Below are 27,579 nucleotides of genomic sequence, written 5' to 3' on the forward strand. Positions count from 1 at the left end.
TGGAAACATAAACGGCGATGCCAATGGCGATGGTGATGGCTACACAAGACGGAAGTTCTTGAGTACTTGCTAAATGAAGAGTGCATACTTACAGGCATGTGACACGTTACTTGACTTAACAAAACATTCAAAAAATACATAATCTATACAAGATATCTAATCATTACTATCGAGGTGCGTAGATCGTTTTCAAGCTCACACTTGATCTAGAATTTCATTAACAGCGGCAAGTGGCCCTTTATCATAGACTGTTTCGAGCGAGTGGGTTAACTGCGCAACAAAGGCTTTGTTTTCACGAATCTCAGGACTGAAAAGGACTTCGATGTTCAGCAATTCGTGGGGATCTCTACCGCCCTTAACGGCAGCTGCCTTCAAAATTGGGGCCATAGGGTCCTCAATTTCAAATGGTTTTCCGTCCATGTCAACACCAGTCAGATAACGGAACCAACCAGCAACACACACGGCCAACAGCTTGTACTTGCCATTTGGTTTACGCAGCTGCTCGTAGATGGAGGGTAAAACGTACTTAGGCATCTTACCTGAGCCCATCAAACAGATACGGGCAACGGTGTCCTGAATTGCTGGGTTAGAGAATCTTTCCAACACAGACGCAGTGTACTCTTCAAAATCGACGCCTGGCACTTTGGGTAACAATGGGATAACTTCCTCATGCATTAGAACACGGATATACTTGTTGATAGTTGGGTCGTTGACAACCTCATGTATATAGGTGTAGCCTGCCAAGTATCCCAAGTATCCCATAGCGGAGTGCCCACCGTTAAGCAGACGCAGCTTCATCAATTCATAGGAGTCCACGTCCTTGACAACCTGGACGCCAACAAGTTCCCAAGGAGGACGACCGTCAGAGAAGTTGTCTTCAAGAACCCATTGGATGAAAGGCTCGGCAACAACCGGACATTGGTCCTTAATACCCCATGTGTCAGCGACGTACTTACGCTCCTTGTCGGTACAGCGTGGTGTCACACGATCAACCATGCTGTTGGGAGAAGTGACCTTGTCTTCAATCCAAGCAGCGAATTTTTCATCCTTCTTTAACTTGGCAAACGCAACAAGCATAGTCTTGACTGTGACACCGTTCTGGGGCATGTTATCGCACGACATGATGGTGAAGGGAGTGAGGCCTTTTTTGTAACGCAGTAATAGAGCCTCGTACAGGTACCCGTAGAGAGTGTCCGGCTTCTCTGGGTGATTCAGATCGTTGACAATCTCGGGAGCATCAGCCATCAAAGAGTTTGTTGCCTCACTGTGGTAGTAACCGTTTTCGGTGACGGTCAGAGATACAATGTGTGTGTCTGGACTGGCCATCTTCTCAATAACAGCCCTTGGATCATCGGGTGCGTACATATAGGCAGTAATGGACCCGACAACGTAGGCATTGGCGTCTTTGATACCGCGCTCCACGACAGTGTACAGGCAATCTTGCGCCTTCATGGCATCGCGCATAGCGGCATCTGCCTTCATCAAACCAACACCGCAGATGGACCAGTCTTTCAAGTTGTGGTCCTGCATCAAACGATGCATGAAAACGGCCAAATGGGAACGGTGGAATGCACCGACCCCTAGATGAACGATCCCTTGCTTAACACCTTCTCTGTTGTAAGTAGGTATTGGTAAGGCAGATTGAAAACTCTTGAGAGTTTTAGCATTCAAGCTGGCAGTATTTGCTTCGTTTTGTTTTGCCATTTTCTAAGATTATTATTTTTTTTTCTTTTTAGATATGTTTAATCAATATATGTGAAGAGCAGTATTGAAAAGAAACTACGACTGGTTCGACAATTCTACAATTCTACAATTGTTGTTGGCTATTTATATATGAAGCTCGATAAAATTAAGTGATATTTCAGATTCCGAGCAGGTGGCCATCCCATCTTTCCCCGCCCCCTGAAGCATGATGATTTCTCTGAAGGTAACGTAATCTGTCACTTTGTTACGGGGGGATTGCAATGGATCCTCTGCCAAAACAGTGCGTACAAGACATCCATCTCATGCCTCCTCGAATAATTCGACAGCTTAATTGGTTAGTGTCCTACGAAAAGCTTGCTATATGACGTACTGTTGTGGTTTGAACTGAGACCTAAATTGGCGAGCTAAAAATAAAAGAAAAAAGTTGATGCAAAATGGACCGTTTGTTGAGTTAGTTCTTGTGCAAAGGATCCAACTAGGGGGAGAACGACCGAGTAGTGGGGTGGCGTGGAGATGTAGGCAAGGTCTAGGCACAAAGACAGAAACTAAAAATACACCAAGGATTTCCCATGGAGGAAACAAGTCCTAAAAAGGTATTCCTAAAGGCACAGATGCTACCCCACGCTGCATTACCCCGCGACTCCTTATTTGCTAAGACGCCCTGCAGGAAAGCATGTTTCAGGCACATATGGGTGCAGAAAAAAATAGAGTTTTCGGGGTCAGTTTCTGGCAAGCGGCACACACGAGTATATTATTGAGACTGGCGGGCTACGTATAGCTGCAGTTCAGCATGCATCGTGCAAACGTTTTAGAGACGATATGACGAAGGAATCTCGTTCAGAACTTGACGTCTTTATTAGCTACTTCAATCCATTTTTACCACCATGTTCAAAGCTTATAATACTTTACTTAATTCCGGTCTCGTATCTCCTTTCTCCGGCCGCATATAGCCAAACTGCTGCCACCTTCTTGACATCATCACTGCAACTACTAAAATGTCACACAACAAGTTGGCCCTTGCGGTTTAGCAAGTTGACATATAAAACAGTCTGTTATCTTGAGCTACTCGGTGACTTGAAGTTCAGAGAGAAAGTAAAAAACCAAATAAGAAAAATCAAGAAAATTCGCATCAAATCCAAAATAAGAAAGTCATGTCTCAATCTAGTAATCCTGCAGTTGTTTTAAGAAAAGTCGGAGACATTGCCATCGAGCAAAGACCAGTTCCTACCATTGACGATCCTCATTATGTCAAGCTGGCCATAAAGGCTACCGGGATCTGTGGTTCCGATGTCCACTACTACAGAAGTGGTGGCATTGGAAAGTATATATTGAAAGCTCCAATGGTTCTGGGCCATGAGTCAAGTGGACAGGTTGTGGAGGTAGGTGACGCCGTGACTAGGGTCAAGATCGGCGACCGTGTCGCCATTGAACCCGGTGTTCCTGGCCGCTACTCTGACGAGACCAAGGAGGGAAGATACAACCTTTGCCCACATATGGCATTTGCTGCAACTCCCCCAATTGATGGTACTCTTGTGAGGTACTATTTGTCTCCAGAGGACTTTCTGGTGAAGCTGCCAGACGGTGTTAGTTACGAAGAGGGAGCCTGTGTGGAGCCCCTATCCGTCGGTGTTCACTCCAACAAGCTGGCTGGAGTTCGTTTTGGCACTAGAGTGGTTGTTTTTGGCGCTGGTCCGGTGGGGCTGTTGACTGGTGCAGTCGCGCACGCCTTCGGCGCCAGTGACGTCATTTTCGTTGATGTGTTTGATAACAGGTTACAAAGGGCAAAGGACTTCGGTGCCAGTGGCACTTTCAATTCCTCCAAATTCTCTGTCGACGAAGCTCAGCAATTGGCAGACGAGGTTGAAAAGCTTTTGGGCGGCCATCATGCAGATGTCGTGTTCGAGTGTTCGGGCGCTGATGTCTGCATTGACGCCGGTGTCAAAACCACCAAAGTTGGAGGTACCATGGTGCAGGTGGGTATGGGCAAGAACTACACCAACTTTCCGATTGCAGAAGTTAGTGGCAAGGAAATGAGATTAATCGGATGTTTCCGTTATTCGTTCGGCGATTACCGCGACGCAGTGAACTTGGTTGCTTCGGGAAAAGTCAATGTCAAGCCATTGATAACGCACAGATTCAAGTTCGAAGACGCAGCCAAGGCCTATGATTACAATATTGCTCATGGTGGCGATGTGGTCAAGACTATTATTGCAGGACCTGAATGAAGAATGAGTACGTTTACGTCACTTTTTATGTCCATGTATATAGGTTAAATAAGAAATATGATACGTGATAAGAAAACACCATTTCTAAGCTGTGTGATGGCACTTGTCATCGCGAGAGAAGATGGAGTGCAGTCTGATAGTAGGAGGAGAAGAAGAGAGGAATTATCATTTAGATATGCGGCAATTGGGAGTTTCATCAACTTGCTATTGCAGGAAAATGAAGAACTCTGTAAGTAAAAAGTTGTAGCTGTAGTATTCCTATATAAACCTCTTTCCATGCTCTCCAGCGAAATGTAGAGAAGTAATAATGCCTAAAGTTCGTGCGCTATGGCATTGGAATAGTAGGATATGGTGATCATCTTGGGCACACCCACGCCTCACTTCACTGCACTGCGATGTTAAAGGATGTGGAAGTATGGAGATTTATAGCATACTGACACGCATTGTTTAGGACAGCCCCAGCGGGCAAAAAAAGCGTTATAATAGTGTTCAGCAAAACAATGAGCAATACAGGCTCGTGAATTAGTATCTTGTGAACATATTGCAGTCTGGCTTCACCTACCCAATAGTAGTTTCCCAATTCCCTTGCCCGTTCCGTTAATCTGTTCCCTTTCTTCTTGTTAAACCAATAACCAACTATCCATCAAGTAGTACAGATGATTAAGACGATCATATACGGTGTTAAGGAAATGACTCAAATTATCAGAGCAGTAAAATAAGATTCAGAACAGTCATCGAAGTTAGTGAAAGCTGAAGCGCAAGGATTGATAATGCGATAGGGACAATGAATAACGACGTATAAAATGAAGGAAGAAATACGAATTTACTGAACAATACTTTTTCAGGCGAAGGCCTCGAGCAGGACTTGATCCGGACATAGGCCGGCATTAACCTTGAGGTTTGCAGCGCACTGTAGCAACTGAGCTAAATTTCTATGTCACTGAATGGGACTAAGTCTCATTTTTACGTCTTTGCGCTACCTGTGGGTAATTGAAGATCTACATTAGAAATGCTATTTGGAGGTGGTCTGGTATTTTCTCAGAATGATGTTCAGAACAATATATCATTAACCCTCGAATATATGCCGAATTCATACCAAAAAGTAAAAATTCACAACGTATGATTATTTAATCAGTGTAAAAGTATTTTATATGTCTATTTCTTCAGAAGTGCATAATCACGTCTCGAGAAAGTCCTTTTTAAATGAACTGAAATCCACTTCAGCATAATCTAGGATATAACGCAAGTGAAAAACATTGCTGTCAACAAATTGGAGTCAAGACTTATGTCATCAAGAAAGCGTCGAACCTACGTCTCACCTGCCCATACTTTGTCGAGAATCAAGATCTGTAGCCCCACCTTACGAAACACGCAACTCAATCTTGCTTTGTTTTTCTTCTCCTTAGTTTTTCCGTAGCCTAAATCCGCTGTGCGAATTTTTCAGATTTTTCTCCCTCTTCTTCAGGCACCAAATTTATGGGAAATCAAAGAGCTAATCTAGAGTTTTTGATATCGAAGACATTACAAAGATAGCATCCCTCTGAAACAAAATCTTGTGGTATCAGCAAAACTAAAAATACCAAAATAGGCTCTTGGACAATGCAATCGAGCTTTGAAAACGCTTCCGCGGTTCGAGGTGCTTGCAATGCGATCCGGGTGCCTGCCAATGTTACCTGCATCACCCCACATCCCGTGCTCTTTCGGAAGCACCCCGGGTTTAATAATCCGTTGCTAATATGCAACATCTTAAATAAGAGAGCATAGAAAAAATGATTTCAGGACTTTCAGGAATTTTCCACCTAACGAAAGAAAAAGCAATTGTCAAACATATCTGCATTGAATATGAGTTTTGCCAGACAGTCCTGCGATTGTTGTCGTGTTCGTCGAGTTAAATGTGACCGCAATAAACCATGCAATCGCTGTCTTCAGCGCCATTTGAAGTGTACCTATCTTCAACCGTTGAAAAAGAGAGGTCCAAAGTCCATCAGACCGGGAAGCTTGAAGAAGATAGCAGAAGTGCAGACGATAAGTATGAATTCCAATATGATGGCCGCTCCGATGCTATTTAAGAAGGTTCCTAAAGGTCTGGTTGATCAGTGTTTGCGACTTTATCACGATAATTTATACGCGATCTGGCCTATGCTCGGCTATGATGATCTCCACAAGCTCTTAGAGGAAAAATATGACGACTGCTACACTTACTGGTTTCTAGTATCCCTGTCGGCAGCAACTCTCAGCGATTTGCAAACTACAATAAAATATGAAGATGGCGTTTTTTTTACTGGTGAACAATTATGCACTCTCTGTATGTTGTCGCGACAGTTTTTCGACGATCTCAGCAATAGTGATATATTCCGGATTATGATATACTACTGTCTGCATCGTTGCTACGCACAGTTTGCTGATACAAGAACTTCATACAGACTTTCTTGTGAAGCTGTAGGCCTCATCAAGATAGCCGGGTTCCATCGTGAAGAAACATACACATATATTCCATATAAAGAACAGCAGCTTAGAAGGAAGGTTTATTATTTGCTTCTCATGACCGAGAGATACTATGCCGTATACATTAAATGTGTCACAAGTTTGGATACCACAATTTCTCCACCACAACCGGAGATTGTAACTGACCCTCGGCTTTCTTTGGATAGTTTTCTTGAGGTGATCAGGGTATTTACCGTGCCAGGAAAATGCTTTTATGATGCGTTAGCTAGTAATAGTGCTAATGATTCTTGGACAGAAGACTCTTTGAAAAGAATATGGAAAGAACTACATACGACATCGCTCGAGATAGAGCCATGGTCTTACGGATACATAGACTTTTTATTTTCCCGGCATTGGGTCAGAACACTGGCATGGAAGCTAGTACTCCATGTGAAAGGAATGCGAATGAATTTCCTTTCGAATAATAACAATACGCACATACCAGTCGAAATTGCCAGGGAAATGTTAGGGGACACATTCTTAACTCCCAAAAACCTCTATGATGTTCACGGTCCTGGTATACCAATGAAAGCATTAGAAGTGGCCGATGCATTGGTTGAAGTTGTAAATAAGTATGATCATAATGAGAAGTTGGAGGCCTGGAATGTGTTGTACGATGTATCCAAGTTTATCTTTTCTATGAAGCACTGTAACAATAAGATGATTCGGAGGTTTTCAAGTAAATGTCAATGCGCCCTTATTACTTTACCAATCTCTAAACCTTTGCAGTTAAACAATAATTCTAAGGATGATGACGATATAATTCCTTGATGTAACTTTATTCTCTGCTCATCTCAATTCTCTGAGAAGCCAATAACTTTTATTATGCGAATCCGTGTGTTTCGATAAAATTTAGTACAAATTAAGAATAAAAGCAGCCTTTTATTATACTATATAGGAAGTGTATAGCGCGCGCCAATCGGACATGTAAGCACTTTCAATTTAATAGCAACTTTGAAATTCACAATGAGTTCAATGTAATAACTCATATCCTTCTGTACCATAGATTTCAAGTTGGTGTTCAATTGATAGATTCTTAACTTAACTTAGTAGATCAAATCTGGAATTGCCGTGCTGATGAGAGATAAGTTTAGGTCAAGGCAGATAATCGGCGCATATTATGCTAATCAATTCTTGTTTACAGACACAATGTAAGAACCCTTTTTTGACATCTTAAGAGAAGATCATTCCATTTTTGTATCGCTCGTCTTGCATAATTTAATTATCGTAGCCAAGATTATTCTGCATACAGTGCATAGCCTGTAGGTATACAAATAGCCTTCGTGATTTAACAGTCTTTTACTGTCATTCTTTTGAGTTGTATAAATCATACTGAACCTCAACTGGTATTAATACGGTTGAGTGGTTTGATTATATATCAAGCAGCGATGGTGTGGGCGATGGCACTTTTCGTTATTGATTTGTTAATGATAATATATAAAAATGCTCAGAATAATTTACAGGATTAGAAATCTTGAAAGATTTCATTTTCGCATATATGTGAACTAGATGTATCAATATTTAACGCATAGGTAAAACGAGACCATTACTTAGCACGGAATGAGGAGTTATACCTTGCGCGATCCAGTAGAGGTTATGCTCCTCTTGTAAAATATTAAAAAATCAAAGCACTGTCATTTTAGTGTTCATTTCGATTTATTGAAGGTATACGAATAATAACCTTAAATAAAAAAAACTCCAAAAACTTGGTCAGGCTAAAAAAAAGAAATTCATAACAGGAATGAGAAAAAAGTTTATGTGTTAAATACTTGATAAACAAAATAAAATGCCATATTCACCTATCGGGTGAAAATCATTTATTCATAGTAGATGGCGAACTTTGTCCTTCATCCACAATAAAAGTTTCAATACCTTCCTCAAGATCTTCAGGACTAATCCCCTCAGCTGCCGCTTTGGCAGCTGCGAATGGGTCCACTTTAGTTGACCTGAACCTTCTTGCTGGAACACCAAGTCTAAATAGTTCATTTATTTCCATAAAGGTTCTACCGGCAGTTTCGGGTAGATCGACAACAGCCCAAGCTAAAGTGACCAAACAGAATGACCCCCAGAAAAAGCCTGACTTGGCACCCCAGTTCCATTTCTCTGAGTTCAATTGGTACATGATCAAAACTGTAACTACAATACTTATCACATTATAAGCATTACGAGCCAGAATAATTGTTTTGGTTCTTAACCTTGAAGACGGTATTTCGGAAACTAAGCAAAAAACGACAGGGGCTATACCAAGGTTGTAAAAGAACGCGACTATCATTAGAAGTGCACCACTTCCCATTTTGGCACCGTGTGTATCTGAGCATCCCAAACCGCCGATAATAAAAAACATAATGGCCTGAAATGCCAGTCCAAGGGTGTAAAGATCAAACCTGCCCAAATACTTTGAACCCCACCACGATAGAAATGTTGCAGCAATACCAAGACAATATTGGATAATACTAAAAGTGAAAGCTGTGTCCGTGCTAACACCAGCTTTTTCATAAAAATAAGTTGAATAACCGATTAGTGATGCACCACAAGAAGTTTGACCGATCCAACACAGGCAGGAAATTCTCGTTCTTCTCCGATTGATACCGTCCTTTACACAGTCCCAGTAGGTTCCCTCATCTGACATTTTTTGCTCTTTTTCTATAGTCGTTCTGATTTTATCTAGCTCCATAGTAACCAGCAACTCCTTCTCAGGTCCCTTACCGCTTAATGTCCTTTCAAGCGATCTCTTCGCCTGTTCAACTCTTCCTTTTTTGATCAGCCACCATGGCGATTCAGGTGCGAAAAAAATCCCTATTGCTAGGGGAAGAGGCCAGATCCATTGTAAAGCAAAGGGTAGCCTATATCCCAATTCTGAGTCGGCATATTTGTTTTGTGAGTTTTTCATAATACCGGCAGCAAACAATTGGCCGAAAGTCCAGCATAGGTTCGAGTAAGTTGTCAGGTAGTATCTTAGGGCCAAAGGGCAGATTTCAGAAGCATAAGAAACGGTCAAACATTGAAAACATCCCCATGGTATGCCACACAATGCCTGACCTGTGGCAATCATACCCAAACTTTTGCAAAAATATAGAATGAAAATGAAGGCGGCTAAAAAGAACAACGCTAAAATCAGCGTGTAACGATTACCCACGTGATCCACTAAAGGTCCAGTCATTTGCAAACCCACAATCTCACCTGCCATGTAACACAAACATAAACCAATCTGCCAAGATACAGAAATTTCATATTCTCCTGTCTTGCTATTGAGAGAACCATACTTCTTTTGGAAAATAGGTAGAGCGTAGAAAGATCCGAGGATGGCCGTATCATAACCTTCTTGGATCAGTGTTGTAGAGACCAATAGCGACCAAGCAGCTGCCTTGGGATATGTCTTCAAAGCTGTCATGAGCGACATCCCCCTCTCACTTTCGTCTGCCTCCTTGGCATCCTGCATAGCTTCATCAAGAAGATCTGGGGCTTCTTCGTTATCGTTTGGTGTTAGTGAACCAGGACCGTACTCAACATGGGAAAGATCAAAATCAGTTTTCTTACCTATCTCCTCCATCTCTATCGAGTTAAACTCAGTAGTCTTCATGCCTCTATCGATCTCATCTACATTTGAGTCGCTCTTATCTTGATTTCTGTTAATCAACGATGATATGCCCTTCATAGTCACTTAATAGCTTTGGAGTATTTTGCTATTGTTCTGCTGGATACACTAAGTATATGGCAATAGATATGGAGTACATAGGGCCTCCTTATATACTGAATACTTATGCACTGTGTACTCTGGATAAAATGTATACGGCCAAAATCATGTTGAAGTTTACCTCCACGGTGCTTCCATTAGTAGCTGTTTCCGAATGTAGATTACATGGGGCCTGTAGAAAAATTTAGACAACATTGGAGGAGTGTAAGGAGAGTTTTGTAACAGCTGATTCCCCACAAAAATATGCGGAGGGACCTAATAACACCTGCACGAAGGCTAAGTTAAACGTAAAAGAAAGGAGCTGACATAACTTTGAATTTGCGAAAATAATTCCTTACCTGAATGGCTTCACTGCCCAGGTACCAATGCCTACAAGCGTTTGATTATAGTGAATCAGGCTGTTCTGTAAAACTTTCTTGCAACCTCGCCTAAACTCTCGCTTTTATATAATATATTTCCTTTTTGTGGGCTTCGTTAAAAATCTCGTTAAACACGGGGTTTAAGTTTAGAGGATTTATCCGGGAGTTTTCGCGGAAGCCATGATTAAGAGTTGCTCGAAGAGTGATGTTGTTTCTTTTCTAATTTTTTGGTACCTAAAGTACGTTATGTGGTCTGTGTCATGAGATGACCCAAATAACGTATGATGACAAGCTATTTTACTCCATCTTCTTTTGCACCACGGCTTTCTTGAGGGACCTTGACAAGGTATAAAAAGTCCCACTTGTAAGTCCTTTCAAAATAAATTATCTGTTCCCATCCTGTTTTCTTGATAACTTCAGACAGTAAATCAGTCACACATAATCAAAGTATATATAAATGACTATTTCTGATCATCCAGAAACAGCACCTAAGTGGTGGAAAGAGTCCACCATTTATCAAATATACCCAGCAAGTTTTAAAGATTCCAACCATGATGGGTGGGGCGATTTGAAGGGTATCACTTCCAAGCTTGAGTACATTAAAGAACTTGGCGCGGATGCTATCTGGGTTTGTCCATTTTACGATTCCCCACAACAAGATATGGGGTATGATGTGTCAGACTATAAAAAGGTCTGGCCCACATATGGTACCAACGAAGACTGCTTTGATTTAATTGAAAAGGCCCATAAACTGGGCATGAAATTCATCACTGATTTGGTCATAAATCATTGCTCCACGGAACATGAATGGTTCAAGGAGAGTAGATCCTCGAAGACCAATCCAAAACGTGATTGGTTTTTCTGGAGACCACCAAAAGGTTACGATGAAAATGGTAAGCCAATTCCACCAAATAATTGGGGATCCTTTTTCGGTGGTTCAGCATGGACTTTTGATGAAACTACGGATGAATTTTATCTGCGCTTATTCGCAACAGGCCAGGTTGACTTAAATTGGGAAAATGATGATTGCAGAAAGGCAATCTATGAGGATGCTGTTGGATATTGGATAGACCATGGTGTGGACGGTTTTAGAATTGACACTGCTGGTCTATATTCAAAACGTCCTGGCTTACCAGATTCCCCAATTTTTGAAGAAAACTCAGAGTTTCAGCATCCGAATTGGGGTTCTCACAATGGTCCTAGGATCCACGAATTTCATCAAGAATTGCACAGGTATATGAAGGATCGAGTTAAAGATGGCAGAGAAATTATGACAGTAGGTGAGGTCGCCCATGGAAGCGATAATGCATTGTATACCAGTGCAGCTAGGTACGAAATCAGCGAACTGTTTTCTTTCGAACACGTCGACATTGGTGCCAAGCCCTTCTTTCGCTATAATAAAGTACCTTTCTCCTTGAAACAATGGAAGGAAGCGATCGCGTCAAATTTCTTGTTTATTAATGGTACAGATAGTTGGGCCACTACCTATATTGAGAATCACGATCAAGCTCGTTCAATCACGAGATTCACTGATGATTCGCCAAAATACCGTACTCTGTCTGGTAAACTGTTGGCATTGTTGGAATGTTCACTGACCGGTACGTTGTATGTCTATCAAGGTCAGGAGATAGGTCAGATCAACTTTAAAAATTGGCCCATCGAGAAGTATGAGGATGTTGACGTAAAAACACATTACGGAATCATTAAAAAGAAGTTCGGTGAGGATTCAAAGGAGATGGAAGACTTCTATGAAGGAATTGCTTTATTCTCTAGAGATCATGCAAGAACTCCTATGCCATGGTCCAAAGAGAAGCCAAATGCCGGTTTCACTGATCAAAATGTTAAGCCTTGGTACTTCTTAAATGAATCATTCAGACAGGGAATTAACGTTGAGGAAGAATCCCTAGATAGCGCTTCAGTTCTTAACTTCTGGAAGAGAGCCTTGCAAGCCAGGAAGAAAAATAAAGAACTCATGGTTTACGGCTACGATTTTGAGTTCGTTGACTTAGAGAACGACAAAATCTTTAGCTTTACCAAGGAGTATGAGGATAAGACGTTGTTTGCCGCTTTGAATTTCAGTGGAGAAGAAATCGAATTTGAGCTTCCAAAAAAAGGCGCTTCTTTATCTTTCATTCTCGGAAATTACGACGATGCCGATGCTTCCTCCAGAGTTTTGAGACCTTGGGAAGGTAGAATCTACCATGTCAGATAAACTCTAGGTAAGTTAGCGGCACGAATAAACGTCAACCTCTCACTAAATAAACTCTTTTTTCTTATGTAAGTGATGATAAAGTAACGGCATTTTTTGCTGAAAATCTATCTACCATTTGGGTCAGGGCGATTTCCTGCTTAATTGGCGTGCATTATGATATTTTAAATGGTACTGTGAATTTTCGATTCTCGAGCTGCGGACTTTGACAAGAAGAAGCTAACACAATATGCTTCTGGAATAAAAACGTGGAAAATGATGAATTGTGTTATTAGCAGCTAAGTAGTGTTGGTAACGACTGTTTGGTGTTCTTCTATGGTACTTCAATCCCTTTCTCACGTTACTCGTACTAATCTTCTTTTCTTTGCGCCGGAGCCTCGGGCCGGTGCTCGGATAAATGTTGCCTAACTAAAATAAGATTTTCCGAAAATAATGCATAAGGTGTAAATCAGGGACCGATCCATGCCATGGATGCTTAAGAATTGGACAATATGACTTATTGTAGCTTTGATGCAGAAATCAGTGTCATTATTTAAAGTCATGGGATGAGCTGAGAGGTATAGCAGGTGAATAGTGAAAGGTGAAACATTGCATAGGAACTGTGGGTTAGAAAAACTTTTCTATAAAATAACTGTCTGGGCGAAATCATGCTTTTGTCGTAGCGTGAATACTGTAGTAATAGTGTTATGGAATATTGAGCTGTGCTTATGATCTTGACGAGGACGGTCTTATGCTAAAATGCTAGCATGCTTTCATTGGTAGCCGTGGAGTCGTCTGCAGTCGCCGGCAATGTCGCGTAGGAGTTTAATTATATGGGTTCCGGCAGTATAAGGTGGGGCCAATGATTAATTGTCTGTGATTACAAACTTTCAGTTCAACAATTTCTTGGTAGCATCAAAGAAATATATATCAAGTGTTAGTTTTGTGATATCCTTTGTAGTACTACCTTTTGATGAATGCAACAATATTAGATACATATAATATACTAGAAGCTCTTCTCAAAAACTTAGGAAGCCACAAAAGGGAATTAGTAATTCTACATAATATTGTATATAATTTTATCTTAGTTTCACAGGTTATAATTCGTTGAGTCAATCACATACTTATTCTTGCGCCTCAGCTCTCACTGATTTTGATAATAGGTGCATTTACTTTTAGTTCCATAATTTTACACCATCTTTTAGTACCCTGTATGTCATAGTAATCATGACCTCTCATACTAGTAACAAATGGACGATGCTTCAGTACTGTTCCGACCGAATTTTACGTAATGATGGGTTTTTATGATTATAGTAGTTTTCGCAAACAAATTCCTCTCTTTGAGAACCGAATGACCAATTCGACATTACCTTCACATGCACTTATAGATATTGCTCTCGCTTATCGTTCAATAGGGATATCAAATAAGCCGTTGACCGTTGCATGATGAACGGCAGTGCTTTCGGCGCCATTTTTTTAGTTGGCAGATGCAGATGCTTTTTGGAGTATATAAAAAAGGTTGAAACTTCAAGTAAGATATCCCTTGGCACACAACTCTGGCAATATGAAGGATACCAACTCGAAAATGAGAAAAGCATAGGCTTGTCGTTCCTTTAATCCCTTGAATCCCAAAAGATTCTTATCCAAGGACGTTTTTGAAAATCGCAAGTCTCAAACATTTCGTATCTGGGTAAAGATACGGTGGCCACTTACTGCTAGGGAAGAAACTTCCGAGAGCTGGCCAACTTCGATCGCAACCGCTGATTTGTTACTACTATTGCTGATATTATTCTGCTGCATTCGACTACAATCTGTTGAATGGGCCTTACCGAAAAAGATTACTCAATTTTATAAAACAAATGGCTAAAGATTCTGCTGGTACTGGGAAACTGGTGCAATGTGTCCCAAGATATTTATGTATGAAAATCAGTTTTGGAATACCAACCACTTTTTTTGATTGTTCGAACTGCCAAGAAACACTCAAAGTAACCAACCTCGAATTATTTCACTCGAAGAATACGATGACGCAAGAATTATCCACAGTAAAGAAGCTTTTGAAAGCTTATTTTACGGAAGTCGGTAAACAAAGGAATACGCCATTTTGAAAAATCATTGAATACTATTGACTTGGAAGGCGTTTAGCTTGTCTAAGCCCTTGAAAATTATCACTTTCTGGAGGCATTTCTTTTCTTGTTTGTATCACATCTATATTGTGGGATTATCCATTGCCAGCCATTTTTAGATCTCAGCTTTTCTGGTCTCTTATCTTCCAAAAGCAGTACTTTTACATTGCTCTACCACACATATTGCTATCAATCGATTGCGTCGAGAGAGGATATTTGAAACGCAATGCTAGTTAATTGACCCTGGGTGTTGACATATCTCTTCTTTCTTACTTACCGTGAAGGGGAAGGATATAGTATGAAGGCGTCGATAGTTCCAATCGCGCAGATATTTAGTGCCCGTCCGAACTGGTCTCGACGCTTTTCGTTAATATAGTGTTACTAGGTGAATGCTGTCATAATTTTAATAAAATATTTCTCCCGCTATTACAAGTGAACAAGTTTGCCGACGACATACAAGTCATGGCCGCCACGAGATACCACTCCCAACACAATTGAGAACCTTTCATGTGAAAAGGGAAGCTTCCAGTTTTCTGTGGCAACTGAAGAAATTACGACGGGCCGCATCCATATATTCGTTGATCACATAAAGTACAGACTAGAGATCGCGGGTAATAGAAAAAATCATCATGTAGACTGGAAATTCTACTCCATATACTAGTTTACCAACAATTTTGTTGTTGAGTACGAAATCATATGTACCCCTACACGATACGATTCATAACACACATGCCAACTACTCAAGTTCTAATTTTGGGGGAGTAAAAGCTACTATTTCTCATGGAAACCGTTTAGCGTATACCAATCAAGGCTTAGACAATAGGCTTCTGAACGAGGGTCCAAGTAAACTCGGATCTTCTGTTTGACCGAAAAAGGAAGTATCGCAGGCACAGAAAAGGGTTTTCTAAGGTACCCCGGCTCCCCTAAAATTGGCATTCTTCTTTTCGGCACATACGAGAGAATATGGACAATACAAAACGTGCCTTCTTATACGAGAGCTGTCGAAATCGTTCAAGGACATGTACATTCCCATAGTGACAATGAATATGGGTGTGAGAGCTAAGATGGGAAGAGGTATGCTATGAAAGGTGAGCGTCCACTAATTCGTTTGTGTAGCAACAAACTGGTCAAAGAAATCGTATAAATAGAGCAGCGTTGATCATCTATCTTTGAGAATATGCCTTTATTCTTCTCTTTCTAGTTAAGCCTATATCAGCACTAAAGAAACAATCAAAAACAAACAAATACAATGGTCAAATTAACTTCAATCGCTGCTGGTGTTGCCGCTATCGCTGCCGGTGTTGCCGCCGCCCCAGCCACTACCACCCTAGCTCAATCCGACGAAAGAGTCAACTTGGTTGAGTTGGGTGTCTACGTTTCTGATATCAGAGCTCACTTGGCCCAATACTACTTGTTCCAAGCCGCCCACCCAACTGAAACCTACCCAGTTGAAGTCGCTCAAGCTGTCTTCAACTACGGTGACTTCACAACGATGTTGACCGGTATTGCCCCAGACCAAGTGACCAGAATGATCACTGGTGTCCCATGGTACTCTACCAGATTGAGACCAGCCATCTCCAGTGCTCTATCTAAGGACGGTATTTACACTGCTATTCCAAAATAGTGTAACACTTTTCGAAAAGATATAAAGAAATTACGATAAAAATAGATAGTGTATATGTAAATTGATAATATAAACCTATTCAACTAACTACTGCATATCATTTTAGAGAACGCAAGTCGCGAAATGGGTAATGATTCTGTGGGGAATCGACGAAATTGCAGAGAAGCTCCAACTTCCTCATCAGAGATGCTTTAGATTTTCTCGGGCATCGGGCCAGAATAATTGCCCATTACGGTGTTTAGAATTGAATTTTGCAGATCACTTGACTTGTGCTATTTGGCAGCTATCGCGGGCACAGATAACTGATACTTTACCGTAACTTCTCTCCAAGAATATGACCTCAAATACCCTCAATCCCATCATCAAAGTGCAGCGAACGTTTAGCCAACGATTGGGTTTCCTCTTGCATTCGAAAATGCTCAAAAAGGAAGTAATTAAATTTCACTAGGAGCCCCGAACAAGCTTTCAGTACCAAGCTGGATACTGTGCTCTCCTTAGTGAATGTAAAAAACTCAAGTAAGATCCAGCTCTGCATCATCTCGAGATCTGTTTTATCTTCAAGGGCAGGACTCAGTAGCATATAGATACAACTAATCAGCAAAGTGATAGAGCTGGATTCTGAGAATCCCAATCGATGAAAATCGGCCTCATGAAAACAAGATTTACAGCAGCCTCAAAGATACCACTATCAATCATCGACCCAATCCATGTAGTCGATATTTTCGAGGGAATTTACGAGCACAGAAACACATACTCTCAGTTTCACTTGCCAACAAACAGAAAACTCATCATAGCTTGGCGGGCTACTTTCCCCTAAAAATATTTGAGGGCATTGCTTTAACTCCCTTTGAGGTTGCAGTCCAAAGAGGGCCCCTTTGGTCCTGCACATACATCCGATAGTAGGGCAAGAGTCCCAATCAAATTCAGGAATGTCCTATATGTCATCATCTACTTCTGGTATACAGCCAATTGCAGCCTTTATGGTGAACAATGAAGAATTTAAATCAAATTTATCATTTGAAGTGAAAATCCATTTCATAATAGCCATTTTGCTCTCTACAACATATACTGATCTAATTCTAGAGCATCTAACAAGTGTGATTTTTCTGAATTCCTCCTTTTTCCCAAGGTCGAGCTCAAGCACTTGAGAAATGTTGCTGCTGGTTGTGTAGTACCTTGATTTTTTTACAGTAACGGTGCAAAAAAGAATTTTGAACAGAGTGTATCCGCCACACTTTCCTTTTACTTTGTAATCTGAACCTTCAGGAACGTCCCCATCCCTCAATATTTCGTATCGGTAAAAAAGAAAGCCCACACGGTTTTCCACAGCAATAAAAGTCTTCTTATTACGCAAGGCAAACAACGGTAAACCCTCTCCATTGCTCAGGAAAGTTTTGAAAGGCGCTTTTGCATTCATAAAAAGGTCTCTGGACCGCTTCGATCTAAAGATTAGATCATCTTTGAAAACGCGAGGCTTGAGTACTCCAGTTCTTGCAATGGTGTCAAACTTGAAGTCAGTCGGAAGGTCCTTCCTCTCATTGTTAGCGTAGATGTCCTCTTCTATGGTTTTTATAAGAGGTTCGTATGAATTGCGATACGAAGGCATGATATTGAACTTAATCCTTGAACTGGTTAACCGCCCATGTCTCGCGTTCTTTTGCTTGGCCTCTACTATTAGCCACTTAATCTTCTATTCAAAAGAGGAAGGACACATTTTTTCGAATACTTTCTTAGCAGACCACGTGCGTCCTGGGGTTATGAGAGATGCTATTCTTCTCTGGCAATTGTGATATCCGAATTCCCTTAAATGCCAACCATTAAAGTTAACCAATGATCTTCATTTGATTCAAATATAGAGTTACACTTTCCAAGAAAATCAGCACCTCGGGGCCTTTCCTTTGCCTTTTCTAGGAGGACTCATGGAATTAACGGGTCCTTCTTCGCAAGTTTAAAAAACCGGCGTCCCAACTTCGAAGCACAATGACCTGTTTCTGGTAAAATATCGTACGTCATGAAAAATAAAGTCGAGTTTAGTCTGGATGGGATATCTTAGGGAAGTAGAGTTGTGTCTTGCGGTATCTTGCCCAACTCAAACTAGGACAGCGGAATGAAATTCTCTACCTAAATAAATAAAACCGGCATTTCGATATGAAGAGTGCATGTGTCGAGAACAAGAGTCTTCATTACCGGGTATGATAGACTGGAAGTGTAAAATGACATATTATATATGGGAGTATTCAAAGGTAAATTATTGAAAGATTGGGATTCATCATTTTTTCGTGGTGAGCGGATATGGAAACGGGTTAGAAGGTGAGGTGTGTTAACTACAAAATTTTATTTGAGTCATCTCTACCTTTGCAAACTATATCTAAAAAGTGGAAAATAGTTAGAAAATATAAAAAGAATTATATCTTTTGAATAAGGATGCAATGCTATGCATGTTTTATATAGATACCATGGGAGGATATCTGGTATATTGACTACATGATGTCTCAAAGACTAGACCGCAACTCCTATCAAGATTAATCAATCAAGAACTTGCATTACATGACAGATGGCATGAATTGGACTTGTTCACCTTCTTAGTTCGGAACAATCCATTATCAACTTGTTTGTGATTTGATTGGGCCATGACACCTCCAGATATCTCTGCAAATGCATTTTTCTCGTTGATCAGTGTCGCTCTACGGGCTTTAACATTCACAATAGCCTTAAATCTATACTCTACTATGTACTTAAGGTGTGGCTTCGAATCTGAGGGGAACAGCATGATGCCACTAGTAGGCTAAACAGAAACCTGTACGCTGCCCCTCCCTCAATTACATAAAAATATTCAAATACCAAACAACTGTTTCACTTCAAGAGATTACACTTTTTGGTTATTTAGATCGGTGCAGTTATTATCATTACTAGTTGTTGCAGTAACTGTTGGAGCAATGATCAACTATCCACAGTTACTAGTAGAGCTGATTAATACATTCAATCACGTAACAAGAAGATTATTATATACGGTGTTAAGAAGATGACGAAAACTACCAGACCAGTGAAATAAGACTCAGAACAGTCATCGAATTTAGTGGAAGCTGAAGCGCAAGGATTGATAATGCAATATGATCAGTGAATAACGACGTATAAAATGAAGGAAGAAATAAGAATAAGATTATGTAAAATTGTCGATTTCCTTTCGTGGATTCCTAAATCCATGAGGAGAATTTCTAGTACATCTATCTACATAATATTATTAACCTTACCAAAAATGGAATTCTAACAATTATCACAAAATTTTACTGGCCAATAGTAAAATTATAAATAATGCAACTTTCATAGATAACTACTCTCTTTGCCATATAATCAAGAGTGTAATTAGTTTATTTCGATTCAACGAACTACGCAAATTCTAAACTAAGGGGAAATGTTCATATCTACGCCGAAGACTCATCGGTACAGGATGATTGTGCTTCCCGAATGTATGGCCATAGCTCAATATCCAATGGTACGTGCGAAAGTGTTTTTTTGGAAGATAAATGGCTGCAGAGGCTGTAGTTAAAAAACCATTTACAGTCAATCCCATCAAAGAAAAAATCTTCATTCTTCCGAACATTCTGCTCGTACAAATATCTGTTCATTCTCTTTGCGATGTGATCCCACCCATTAGCACCGATTTCTGTCTCATTTACGATAGATGACAAAAATTGCATTTTATGTTCGATTTTCATCGAGGTACCTCGCAAATTTTGAAAAGTAGCCATATTCATGAGAAAAATGCATCCGAGGAATGAGATGCGAAATAGAAGGCCGTAATGCCATGAAATGTAGATACTGTACAAACATTGAAGGAATAATGGTAAACATTGAAGAGTGAAAATCCTCTTGAGAACCCAAGTAAGCTTAAACCGATAGGTTTCCTTAGGAAGCTGAATGTCATCCAAGTTAACAGGGTTCCACGCCTTCTCAGTGTCAAATAACTTCCACTGTTTGTCCACTTCTGTAAAATAAACTTCCAAAGCTTCTTCGATGTAAGGAACTGAATCTTTAAATGACTTGAGCTTTGAATCGTCATCTTTCTTCACAGAAAATGGCTCTAAAATGTTCAATCTGAATGCTTCTTGGCAGTTCCAAGCATCATAAAAAAAGTACTTGGTTTTCCAGAATTTGTTTTCATACATATATGAGTTAAGATTTGCTGCAATAGGTTCCCAGTTTTCGACGTCAGTACCTGGAGAGTTTGCAATGATTTCTTTAGAAAACTGGGTGAGATTTTTCGATAAGGTACGTTTACGACACAACATTTGAATAAGAGGCAAAAAAATACACATAAAATCAGAAGATTAGTAGCCAAAAATGGATAAATCCAATTAGTCGACATTTTCCACCATGCTGTAACTGGTAGCCATGATAGCAACCAGATACGGAAGGCTAGGGACTTGAAAGTCTCATAACAGAACCAAGTAAAGCCATTTCTGAAAACGTCCTTAGGTAAAACAATCTTTTGGGATTCGAGATATCCAGAGGATAATAAACCTACATTCTTCTCATCTTCAACTTTGGTATCTTCCATGTTGATGTTGAGGTGGTTGTTTAGGAGATCTGTTACTTGGAGTCGCAACCTCCTAGTGGTTGCCTTATATAGTTCGAAGACTGTCTTTTTCTGCCAAGATAAAAAAACACCGAAGGCGCGCATTATGCAACAGTTGAAGGCTTAGTTGAGATTATGCTTGATCAGTAAGTGGGAGCACGATAAAGGGGCGTTCGACATATCTAGTATCAAACAACGAAGAACTTCATTTGGCTCCTCTGTTATGTAAATTGCTCTACAAAAACTACCGCGTGATACAAAACCTATAAAGTCACTAGAAATCTTGTTGTATAGAGTCGAATATGCCTCTATCCAATACTGAGCGTTGCTTCCTTGTAACCAATGAAGTCTTTTGTCATGTAGCTGTCATATTCAGAATCGAATACTTTGTGCATTAAAAAAGGCCTGAGGGTTTACTTTGCGGAAATGGACAAACAGCAGAACTAATCAACACTGGGAAGGCTTGGAGTTCCTGTTAAACTGCAAAAGTTTAGCTTTCAAAGGAGAGTTGCCGTTTTAACTTGGTCTGGGTTATTCAAAATCGTTACTTTCTGGGGGCATATTTGATGAGCTTCCATGCAAAAAGAAGTTGCTCCCACATTCCTGGGACACCGAAGAAAGTACGGCAAGCAGCATTATGCCGAGCACCGAAGCTATGTGGAAGTCAAGTCGGAAGTCAGAAAGTACGACAAATAGCATTCATAAACTATTGGATCACACGGAATACGGACAAAAGATCCCGTAAAACAGAAAAATCCAGCGTGTAAACTGGGGATTTGAGTCCAAACATTGGCTTATCAGCAGTTTTGGTGCTATTGCAAAAAATGGCAAACCCTATAGGTACGAATCACAACATATGCCATTTGGAGGAAGTGAAAGCTGCTTGCTACCTTTCCGTGGCAACCGTTTGGCGCATATGAATCTGGGCTTAGACGATGGGCCTCTGAACGAGGGTCCAAACTAAACTCGGATCTTCGTTTGCCAAAAAGTGAAAGGTTACAGACCCGTAAAGGGTTTTCAACGCACCTCGACACCCCTAATAATCAACATTCTTCCCTTCTGTACATACGAGAAATAAACGCATGCCAAGCGTGCTCTCACATGCAAAAGCTATGCAAGCCAATTCGTTCAAGGACAGGCGCATCTCCATGATGACAATTAATATGGGTGTGAGAGGTAAGATGAGAAGGAGTACGCGATGAAAGGTGAGCGTCCACTAATTCGTTTGGGTAGTAACAATTTGGTTTAGAAATCATATAAATAGAGCAGCTTTGATCATCTATCTTTGAGAATATGCCTTCATTCTTCTCTTTCTAGTTAAGCCTATATCACCACTAAAGAAACAATCCAAAACAACCAAATACAATGGTCAAATTAACTTCAATCGCTGCTGGTGTCGCCGCTCTAGCTGCTGGTGCCTCTGCCACCACCACCCTAGCTCAATCCGACGAAAGAGTCAACTTGGTTGAATTGGGTGTCTACGTTTCTGACATCAGAGCTCACTTGGCCCAATACTACTTGTTCCAAGCCGCCCACCCAACTGAAACCTACCCAGTTGAAGTCGCTCAAGCTGTCTTCAACTACGGTGACTTCACCACGATGTTGACCGGTATTGCTCCAGACCAAGTGACCAGAATGATCACTGGTGTCCCATGGTACTCCACCAGATTGAGACCAGCCATCTCCAGTGCTCTATCTGCAGACGGTATCTACACCATCGCCAACTAGATGCTTTTACGAATGAAATCCTGCGGACATTAGGAAGTAATGAAAAAATATAAAAATATGGTTTGACGGTGTATATAGTTGAATATGTGTATATTAATATTATAAACCTGCTCAGTCAATTACGGTATTTTTGAAACGGAGGTAGAATGAAATGCGGAATGAAATAAAGATTAGTGAGGATTACTTATGACTGGTGAATATTTTATGAAAAGTGAAAAATAGTTAAAAAATATAAAATGGAGAGATTAATTATAGGAAAATGAGAGTAATGATACTATATTGAAGCGCTATATGAGTATGTTATATTCTATAGCGTCCGTGTGCGTATGTAATCATGTTATAGTATAATGCATGAAGTGGTGATATTGGAAGTACAGGAACCTTGAACTTGGGCTGATATGGTAATCATTTATGTTCCTGTGACGGGTGAATACCATGCAGAGGATATATAAGAGGAAAGGCGGTAATGGCAGAGGAATGTATTAGAGTATGGCGATAAGTAATGGAATTGAGTAGAGGCTAAAGTGATTGTATTCGTTTATGTAGCATCCGTGTGCGTATGTGCTGGTGTTATGTTAAGAATATATTGAGAATACTGTAATGGCAGTTTATTGAGATGATGATATTGTGTATTCTATATTTACGATAATGTGCTGATAGGTAAAGTATTTATATATTGGTGCGTTTACGTTAGTATTTATATGTTAGTGTACTTATATAGCTGTAGTATGACAGGTGAAGTAGTAGTGAGTAGAGTCAATGTCAGTGAATATGTAAAAGAGCAATATGAGTAGCATGATATTGGAAAGTAGAGGGCACGGGGGTGACGTGATGGTGGTGATGCGATGGTGATTGTATGTTGTTCATGTTAGCAATGGCATTATGTAGAAGCTTATATATGGTCAAGGTGTTACAGTATGGAAGTATTGAGTGCAGTTGTATGGTCCACAAGGATAAGTGATTAGTTGTGGATAGTTAGATGTGACGTAAATAGGTAGAGAGAGTAAACAACATATGATATAAACTGCTGAGGTGAGTGTCATATATAGTGATGAGGTGTGCTATGTCAGTATTCTGTAGTGTCCGTGTGAGTATGTGCTGGATACGATATCTATTGGCCAGTAAAATCTTGTGACATTTGTTGGGATTCATTTTTGATAAGATTAATAATGTTATGTAGATAGAATTACTAGAAGTGCTCCTCATGGATTTAGGAATCCACGAAAGGGAATCGACAATTTTACATGATCTCATAGTTATTTCTTCCTTGATTTTATATGTCGTTATTCACTGATCCTATTGCATTATCAATCCTTGCACTTCAGCTTTCACTGATCTGATAATTTTTGTCATCTTCTTAACACCGTATATGATAATCATCTATTTACGTGATTGAACGCATCAATCAGCTGTACTAGTAATTGATGGATAGTTGATTATTGTTTCAAGATGATACAAGAGTAAAAGTATGAGGTGAAAGAAAAGGGCAATTGATTGACAGAGCGGATATTGTAGGATGACATAGTGGCACATGATATATAGATGATCGGTTGGCGGCGGTATTACATAATAACATCCGTATGAGTATATATCCTACCATGTCTGTTCTCTACATTGCTTTTTCATTCAAAATTATTGGTTTTCCTAGCCGCACGCAGGCATCCCGCGCATTTCTTTTTCTCGAAGAAAGCGGAAAAAAAAAAAACAAAAAGTATAAATAGTGGAGTCTTTTCCCATTTGACATTTAGTGAAAACTTCGACTGGAAATTTTTTGCCGAACATTTAACCGGAGAACCTTGGTGGCTTTTTTGATCAGTTTCGTGGGCTCGTACATTTTACTTAGTATGCTGGGAATTTTTTCTTCTGTATTCTATTCTATTCCTTGCCTTACTTTTCCTATTATTTCTTATTTATATAACTAAGTTCAAAAAACTTTCTAGCTGTCATAAACGCATTTCGTTTATAACAAACTAAAAGAAGTAAATATTTTCAGTGCAATTGGTAACAACCCAGAATACGTAAAAGCAATGGCCGCTATTAAAGACTACAAGACTGCACTGGAATTTACCAGGAGCCTACCGAGACTGGATGGTTTGTCTGTGCAGGAATTGATGGACTCCAAGATCAGAGGTGGGCTGACGTATAACGATTTTTTGATCTTACCAGGTTTAGTCGATTTTGCGTCCTCCGAAGTTAGCCTACAGACCAAGCTGACCAGGAATATCACTTTAAACATTCCATTGGTTTCTTCTCCAATGGACACTGTGACAGAATCGGAAATGGCCATCTTTATGGCTCTGTCGGGTGGTATCGGCTTCATTCACCATAACTGTACGCCCGAGGACCAAGCTGACATGGTCAGAAGAGTCAAGAACTATGAAAATGGGTTTATTAACAACCCTATAGTGATTTCTCCAACAACCACCGTTGGTGAAGCTAAGAGGATGAAGGAAAAGTATGGATTTGCAGGATTTCCTGTCACGGAAGATGGCAAGAGAAATGCAAAGTTGGTGGGTGTCATCACTTCTCGTGATATACAATTCGTTGAGGACAACTCTTTACTCGTTCAGAATGTCATGACTGAAAACCCTGTTACCGGTGCACAAGGTATCACATTATCAGAAGGTAACGAAATTCTAAAGAAAATCAAAAAGGGTAGGCTATTGATTGTTGATGACAAGGGTAACTTAGTTTCTATGCTTTCCAGAACTGATTTAATGAAAAATCAAAACTACCCATTAGCGTCCAAAGCTGCCAACACCAAGCAATTGCTATGTGGTGCTTCCATTGGTACTATGGACGGTGATAGAGAAAGACTAAGATTATTGGTGAAAGCCGGCTTGGATGTCGTCGTATTGGATTCATCCCAAGGCAACTCTGTTTTCCAATTGAACATGCTCAAGTGGGTCAAAGAGAGTTTCCCAGGTCTGGAAGTCATCGCTGGTAACGTAGTCACCAGGGAACAAGCTGCCAATTTGATTGCTGCCGGTGCGGACGGTTTGAGAATTGGTATGGGAACTGGCTCTATTTGTATCACTCAAGAAGTTATGGCTTGTGGTAGGCCACAAGGTACAGCCGTCTACAATGTGTGTGAATTTGCTAACCAATTCGGTGTTCCATGTATGGCAGATGGTGGTGTTCAAAACATCGGTCACATTACCAAGGCCTTGGCTCTTGGTTCCTCTACTGTTATGATGGGTGGAATGTTGGCCGGTACTACCGAATCACCAGGTGAATATTTCTATCAAGATGGTAAAAGATTGAAGGCGTACCGTGGTATGGGTTCCATTGACGCCATGCAAAAGACTGGTACCAAAGAAAATGCATCTACCTCTCGCTACTTTTCCGAATCTGACAGCGTTTTGGTTGCCCAAGGTGTTTCCGGTGCTGTCGTTGACAAAGGTTCCATTAAGAAATTCATTCCATATTTGTACAATGGTTTACAACATTCTTGCCAAGACATTGGTTGCAAATCCCTAACTTTATTAAAGGAAAACGTCCAAAGCGGTAGAGTTCGATTTGAGTTCAGAACCGCTTCTGCTCAACTAGAAGGTGGTGTTCATAATTTACATTCTTACGAAAAGCGTTTACATAACTGAATGTTGAAATGGAATCATTAATACAATAATACTGATGATAATGTTATGTAGTGCTGCCCGTATGACCTCCTGTTCTTATTACGTTACAATTGTATTAATGGGGTGATATGTTTGTGATACTTCGCTTATGTTGATATATAGTATGTTTATAGCTTCTTATTGATAATTAGTATATTTTTATGTTTGGGTATTTTTAGTGGTGATTATTTGGTGGTGTATATATTAGCATATATAAAATAGGTGGTGGATATTTGTATAAAAACGTCATGAAGCGTGGAGTTAAGAGTATTTATATGATATTTGGGAGTGTTTAACTAATTATAGATATTAAAAAGTGGATAATCATGGTAGTTATGGGCTAATGGCACAGGGTATAAACCGCTGAGGTAAGGGCCGTGTTTAGTGATGTGATGGAATAGTGATGGTAAAGCATGTGGTGGTACATGTTCAGAATAAAATTAAAGGGTGTTTCAACAGCCCGTTCAAATGGTGGATAGCGTAATAGCAAGGTGAGTGGTAGTATCATGGTGATATGGTAGTGATGTTAATAGCAGTGATGATAATGATGAGGTGTGGTATTGCAGTATTCTATAGTGTCCGTGTGGCTATGTGCTGGATATGATATTATGATTCAATGGGGAAGAGTCGGTTTAATGAGGCGGGATACATGATGGATATAGGGTGATGGTCTAAGTAAGATGGGTGGTGTATGTTTATAGTTTACGATTATTGTATATAGTAGGTGAATAGAGTGTAGTGTTTAAAGGATATAAAGGAGGTGTGGTAATGACGAGTGGATGAATATGTTGATTAGAATGCAGATAAGGGGTATGAAGTGTTAGATGTGAGATAGTATGAGTTTGGTGTAATGACATTAGGTATGAACGGCTGGGTGTGCCAGGTGGTAGTATCAAAGTAAGGTGATGGTAATTGAGAGATACAGAAGAGGTGAGAGGGTGATAACTTGGGGATATGTTATTCAGGATGCAGATATGAGATATAGATGGATAAATGTGGAATACAGTGAGTTTAATGTGGAAATGGCCCTGGGTATAAACCACTGAGGTAAGGGCCGTACTTAGTGATGTTATAGATGAGAGGTGGTTTAGTACTATATAATAAGGGCTTATATTGGTCACATGATGGTATTTCGGGCTACAGAAGAGGTGAGAGGGTGATAACTTGGGATTATGTTATTCAGGATGCAAGGACATGATATAGATAGATAAATGTGCAATATTGTGAGTTTAGTGTTGAAATGGCCCTGGGCATGAA

General features: G+C 40.2%; 10 protein-coding genes across 10 annotated transcripts; 6 read left to right on the forward strand and 4 right to left on the reverse strand.

Moving 5' to 3' along the window:
• Window positions 1–195: 195 nt before the first annotated feature.
• On the reverse strand, window positions 196–1,704 carry MAN2 (putative mannitol dehydrogenase; the record flags this gene model as incomplete). The annotated part of the gene is made up of 1 exon (XM_056231000.1): window positions 196–1,704. One exon carries the CDS (start codon window positions 1,702–1,704, stop codon window positions 196–198), a length of 1,509 nt encoding a protein of 502 aa, XP_056084863.1.
• Window positions 1,705–2,855: 1,151 nt separating this feature from the next.
• SKDI14G3950 (NAD(P)-dependent alcohol dehydrogenase) lies at window positions 2,856–3,929 on the forward strand (the record flags this gene model as incomplete). The annotated part of the gene is made up of 1 exon (XM_056231001.1): window positions 2,856–3,929. The coding sequence occupies one exon, from the start codon at window positions 2,856–2,858 to the stop codon at window positions 3,927–3,929; it is 1,074 nt and encodes a 357-aa protein (XP_056084864.1).
• A 2,031-nt stretch (window positions 3,930–5,960) lies between these two features.
• On the forward strand, window positions 5,961–7,184 carry SKDI14G3960 (fungal specific transcription factor domain-containing protein; the record flags this gene model as incomplete). Its single annotated transcript, XM_056231002.1, has 1 exon — window positions 5,961–7,184. The coding sequence occupies one exon, from the start codon at window positions 5,961–5,963 to the stop codon at window positions 7,182–7,184; it is 1,224 nt and encodes a 407-aa protein (XP_056084865.1).
• A 1,042-nt stretch (window positions 7,185–8,226) lies between these two features.
• SKDI14G3970 (sugar porter family MFS transporter) lies at window positions 8,227–10,068 on the reverse strand (the record flags this gene model as incomplete). Its single annotated transcript, XM_056231004.1, has 1 exon — window positions 8,227–10,068. One exon carries the CDS (start codon window positions 10,066–10,068, stop codon window positions 8,227–8,229), a length of 1,842 nt encoding a protein of 613 aa, XP_056084866.1.
• Window positions 10,069–10,923: 855 nt separating this feature from the next.
• Window positions 10,924–12,678, forward strand: SKDI14G3980 (glycoside hydrolase family 13 protein; the record flags this gene model as incomplete). Its single annotated transcript, XM_056231005.1, has 1 exon — window positions 10,924–12,678. One exon carries the CDS (start codon window positions 10,924–10,926, stop codon window positions 12,676–12,678), a length of 1,755 nt encoding a protein of 584 aa, XP_056084867.1.
• A 3,348-nt stretch (window positions 12,679–16,026) lies between these two features.
• On the forward strand, window positions 16,027–16,401 carry SKDI14G3990 (SRP1/TIP1 family protein; the record flags this gene model as incomplete). The annotated part of the gene is made up of 1 exon (XM_056231006.1): window positions 16,027–16,401. One exon carries the CDS (start codon window positions 16,027–16,029, stop codon window positions 16,399–16,401), a length of 375 nt encoding a protein of 124 aa, XP_056084868.1.
• Window positions 16,402–17,335: 934 nt separating this feature from the next.
• Window positions 17,336–18,007, reverse strand: SKDI14G4000 (uncharacterized protein; the record flags this gene model as incomplete). Its single annotated transcript, XM_056231007.1, has 1 exon — window positions 17,336–18,007. One exon carries the CDS (start codon window positions 18,005–18,007, stop codon window positions 17,336–17,338), a length of 672 nt encoding a protein of 223 aa, XP_056084869.1.
• A 1,816-nt stretch (window positions 18,008–19,823) lies between these two features.
• On the reverse strand, window positions 19,824–20,717 carry SKDI14G4010 (DUP/COS family protein; the record flags this gene model as incomplete). Its single annotated transcript, XM_056231008.1, has 1 exon — window positions 19,824–20,717. One exon carries the CDS (start codon window positions 20,715–20,717, stop codon window positions 19,824–19,826), a length of 894 nt encoding a protein of 297 aa, XP_056084870.1.
• A 1,625-nt stretch (window positions 20,718–22,342) lies between these two features.
• Window positions 22,343–22,705, forward strand: SKDI14G4020 (SRP1/TIP1 family protein; the record flags this gene model as incomplete). The annotated part of the gene is made up of 1 exon (XM_056231009.1): window positions 22,343–22,705. The coding sequence occupies one exon, from the start codon at window positions 22,343–22,345 to the stop codon at window positions 22,703–22,705; it is 363 nt and encodes a 120-aa protein (XP_056084871.1).
• Window positions 22,706–24,732: 2,027 nt separating this feature from the next.
• SKDI14G4030 (IMPDH/GMPR family protein) lies at window positions 24,733–26,304 on the forward strand (the record flags this gene model as incomplete). Its single annotated transcript, XM_056231010.1, has 1 exon — window positions 24,733–26,304. The coding sequence occupies one exon, from the start codon at window positions 24,733–24,735 to the stop codon at window positions 26,302–26,304; it is 1,572 nt and encodes a 523-aa protein (XP_056084872.1).
• Between the last annotated feature and the right edge of the window lie 1,275 nt (window positions 26,305–27,579).

The sequence above is a fragment of the Saccharomyces kudriavzevii genome (genome assembly GCF_947243775.1).
Source record: "Saccharomyces kudriavzevii IFO 1802 strain IFO1802 genome assembly, chromosome: 14".
NCBI lineage: Eukaryota > Fungi > Ascomycota > Saccharomycetes > Saccharomycetales > Saccharomycetaceae > Saccharomyces > Saccharomyces kudriavzevii.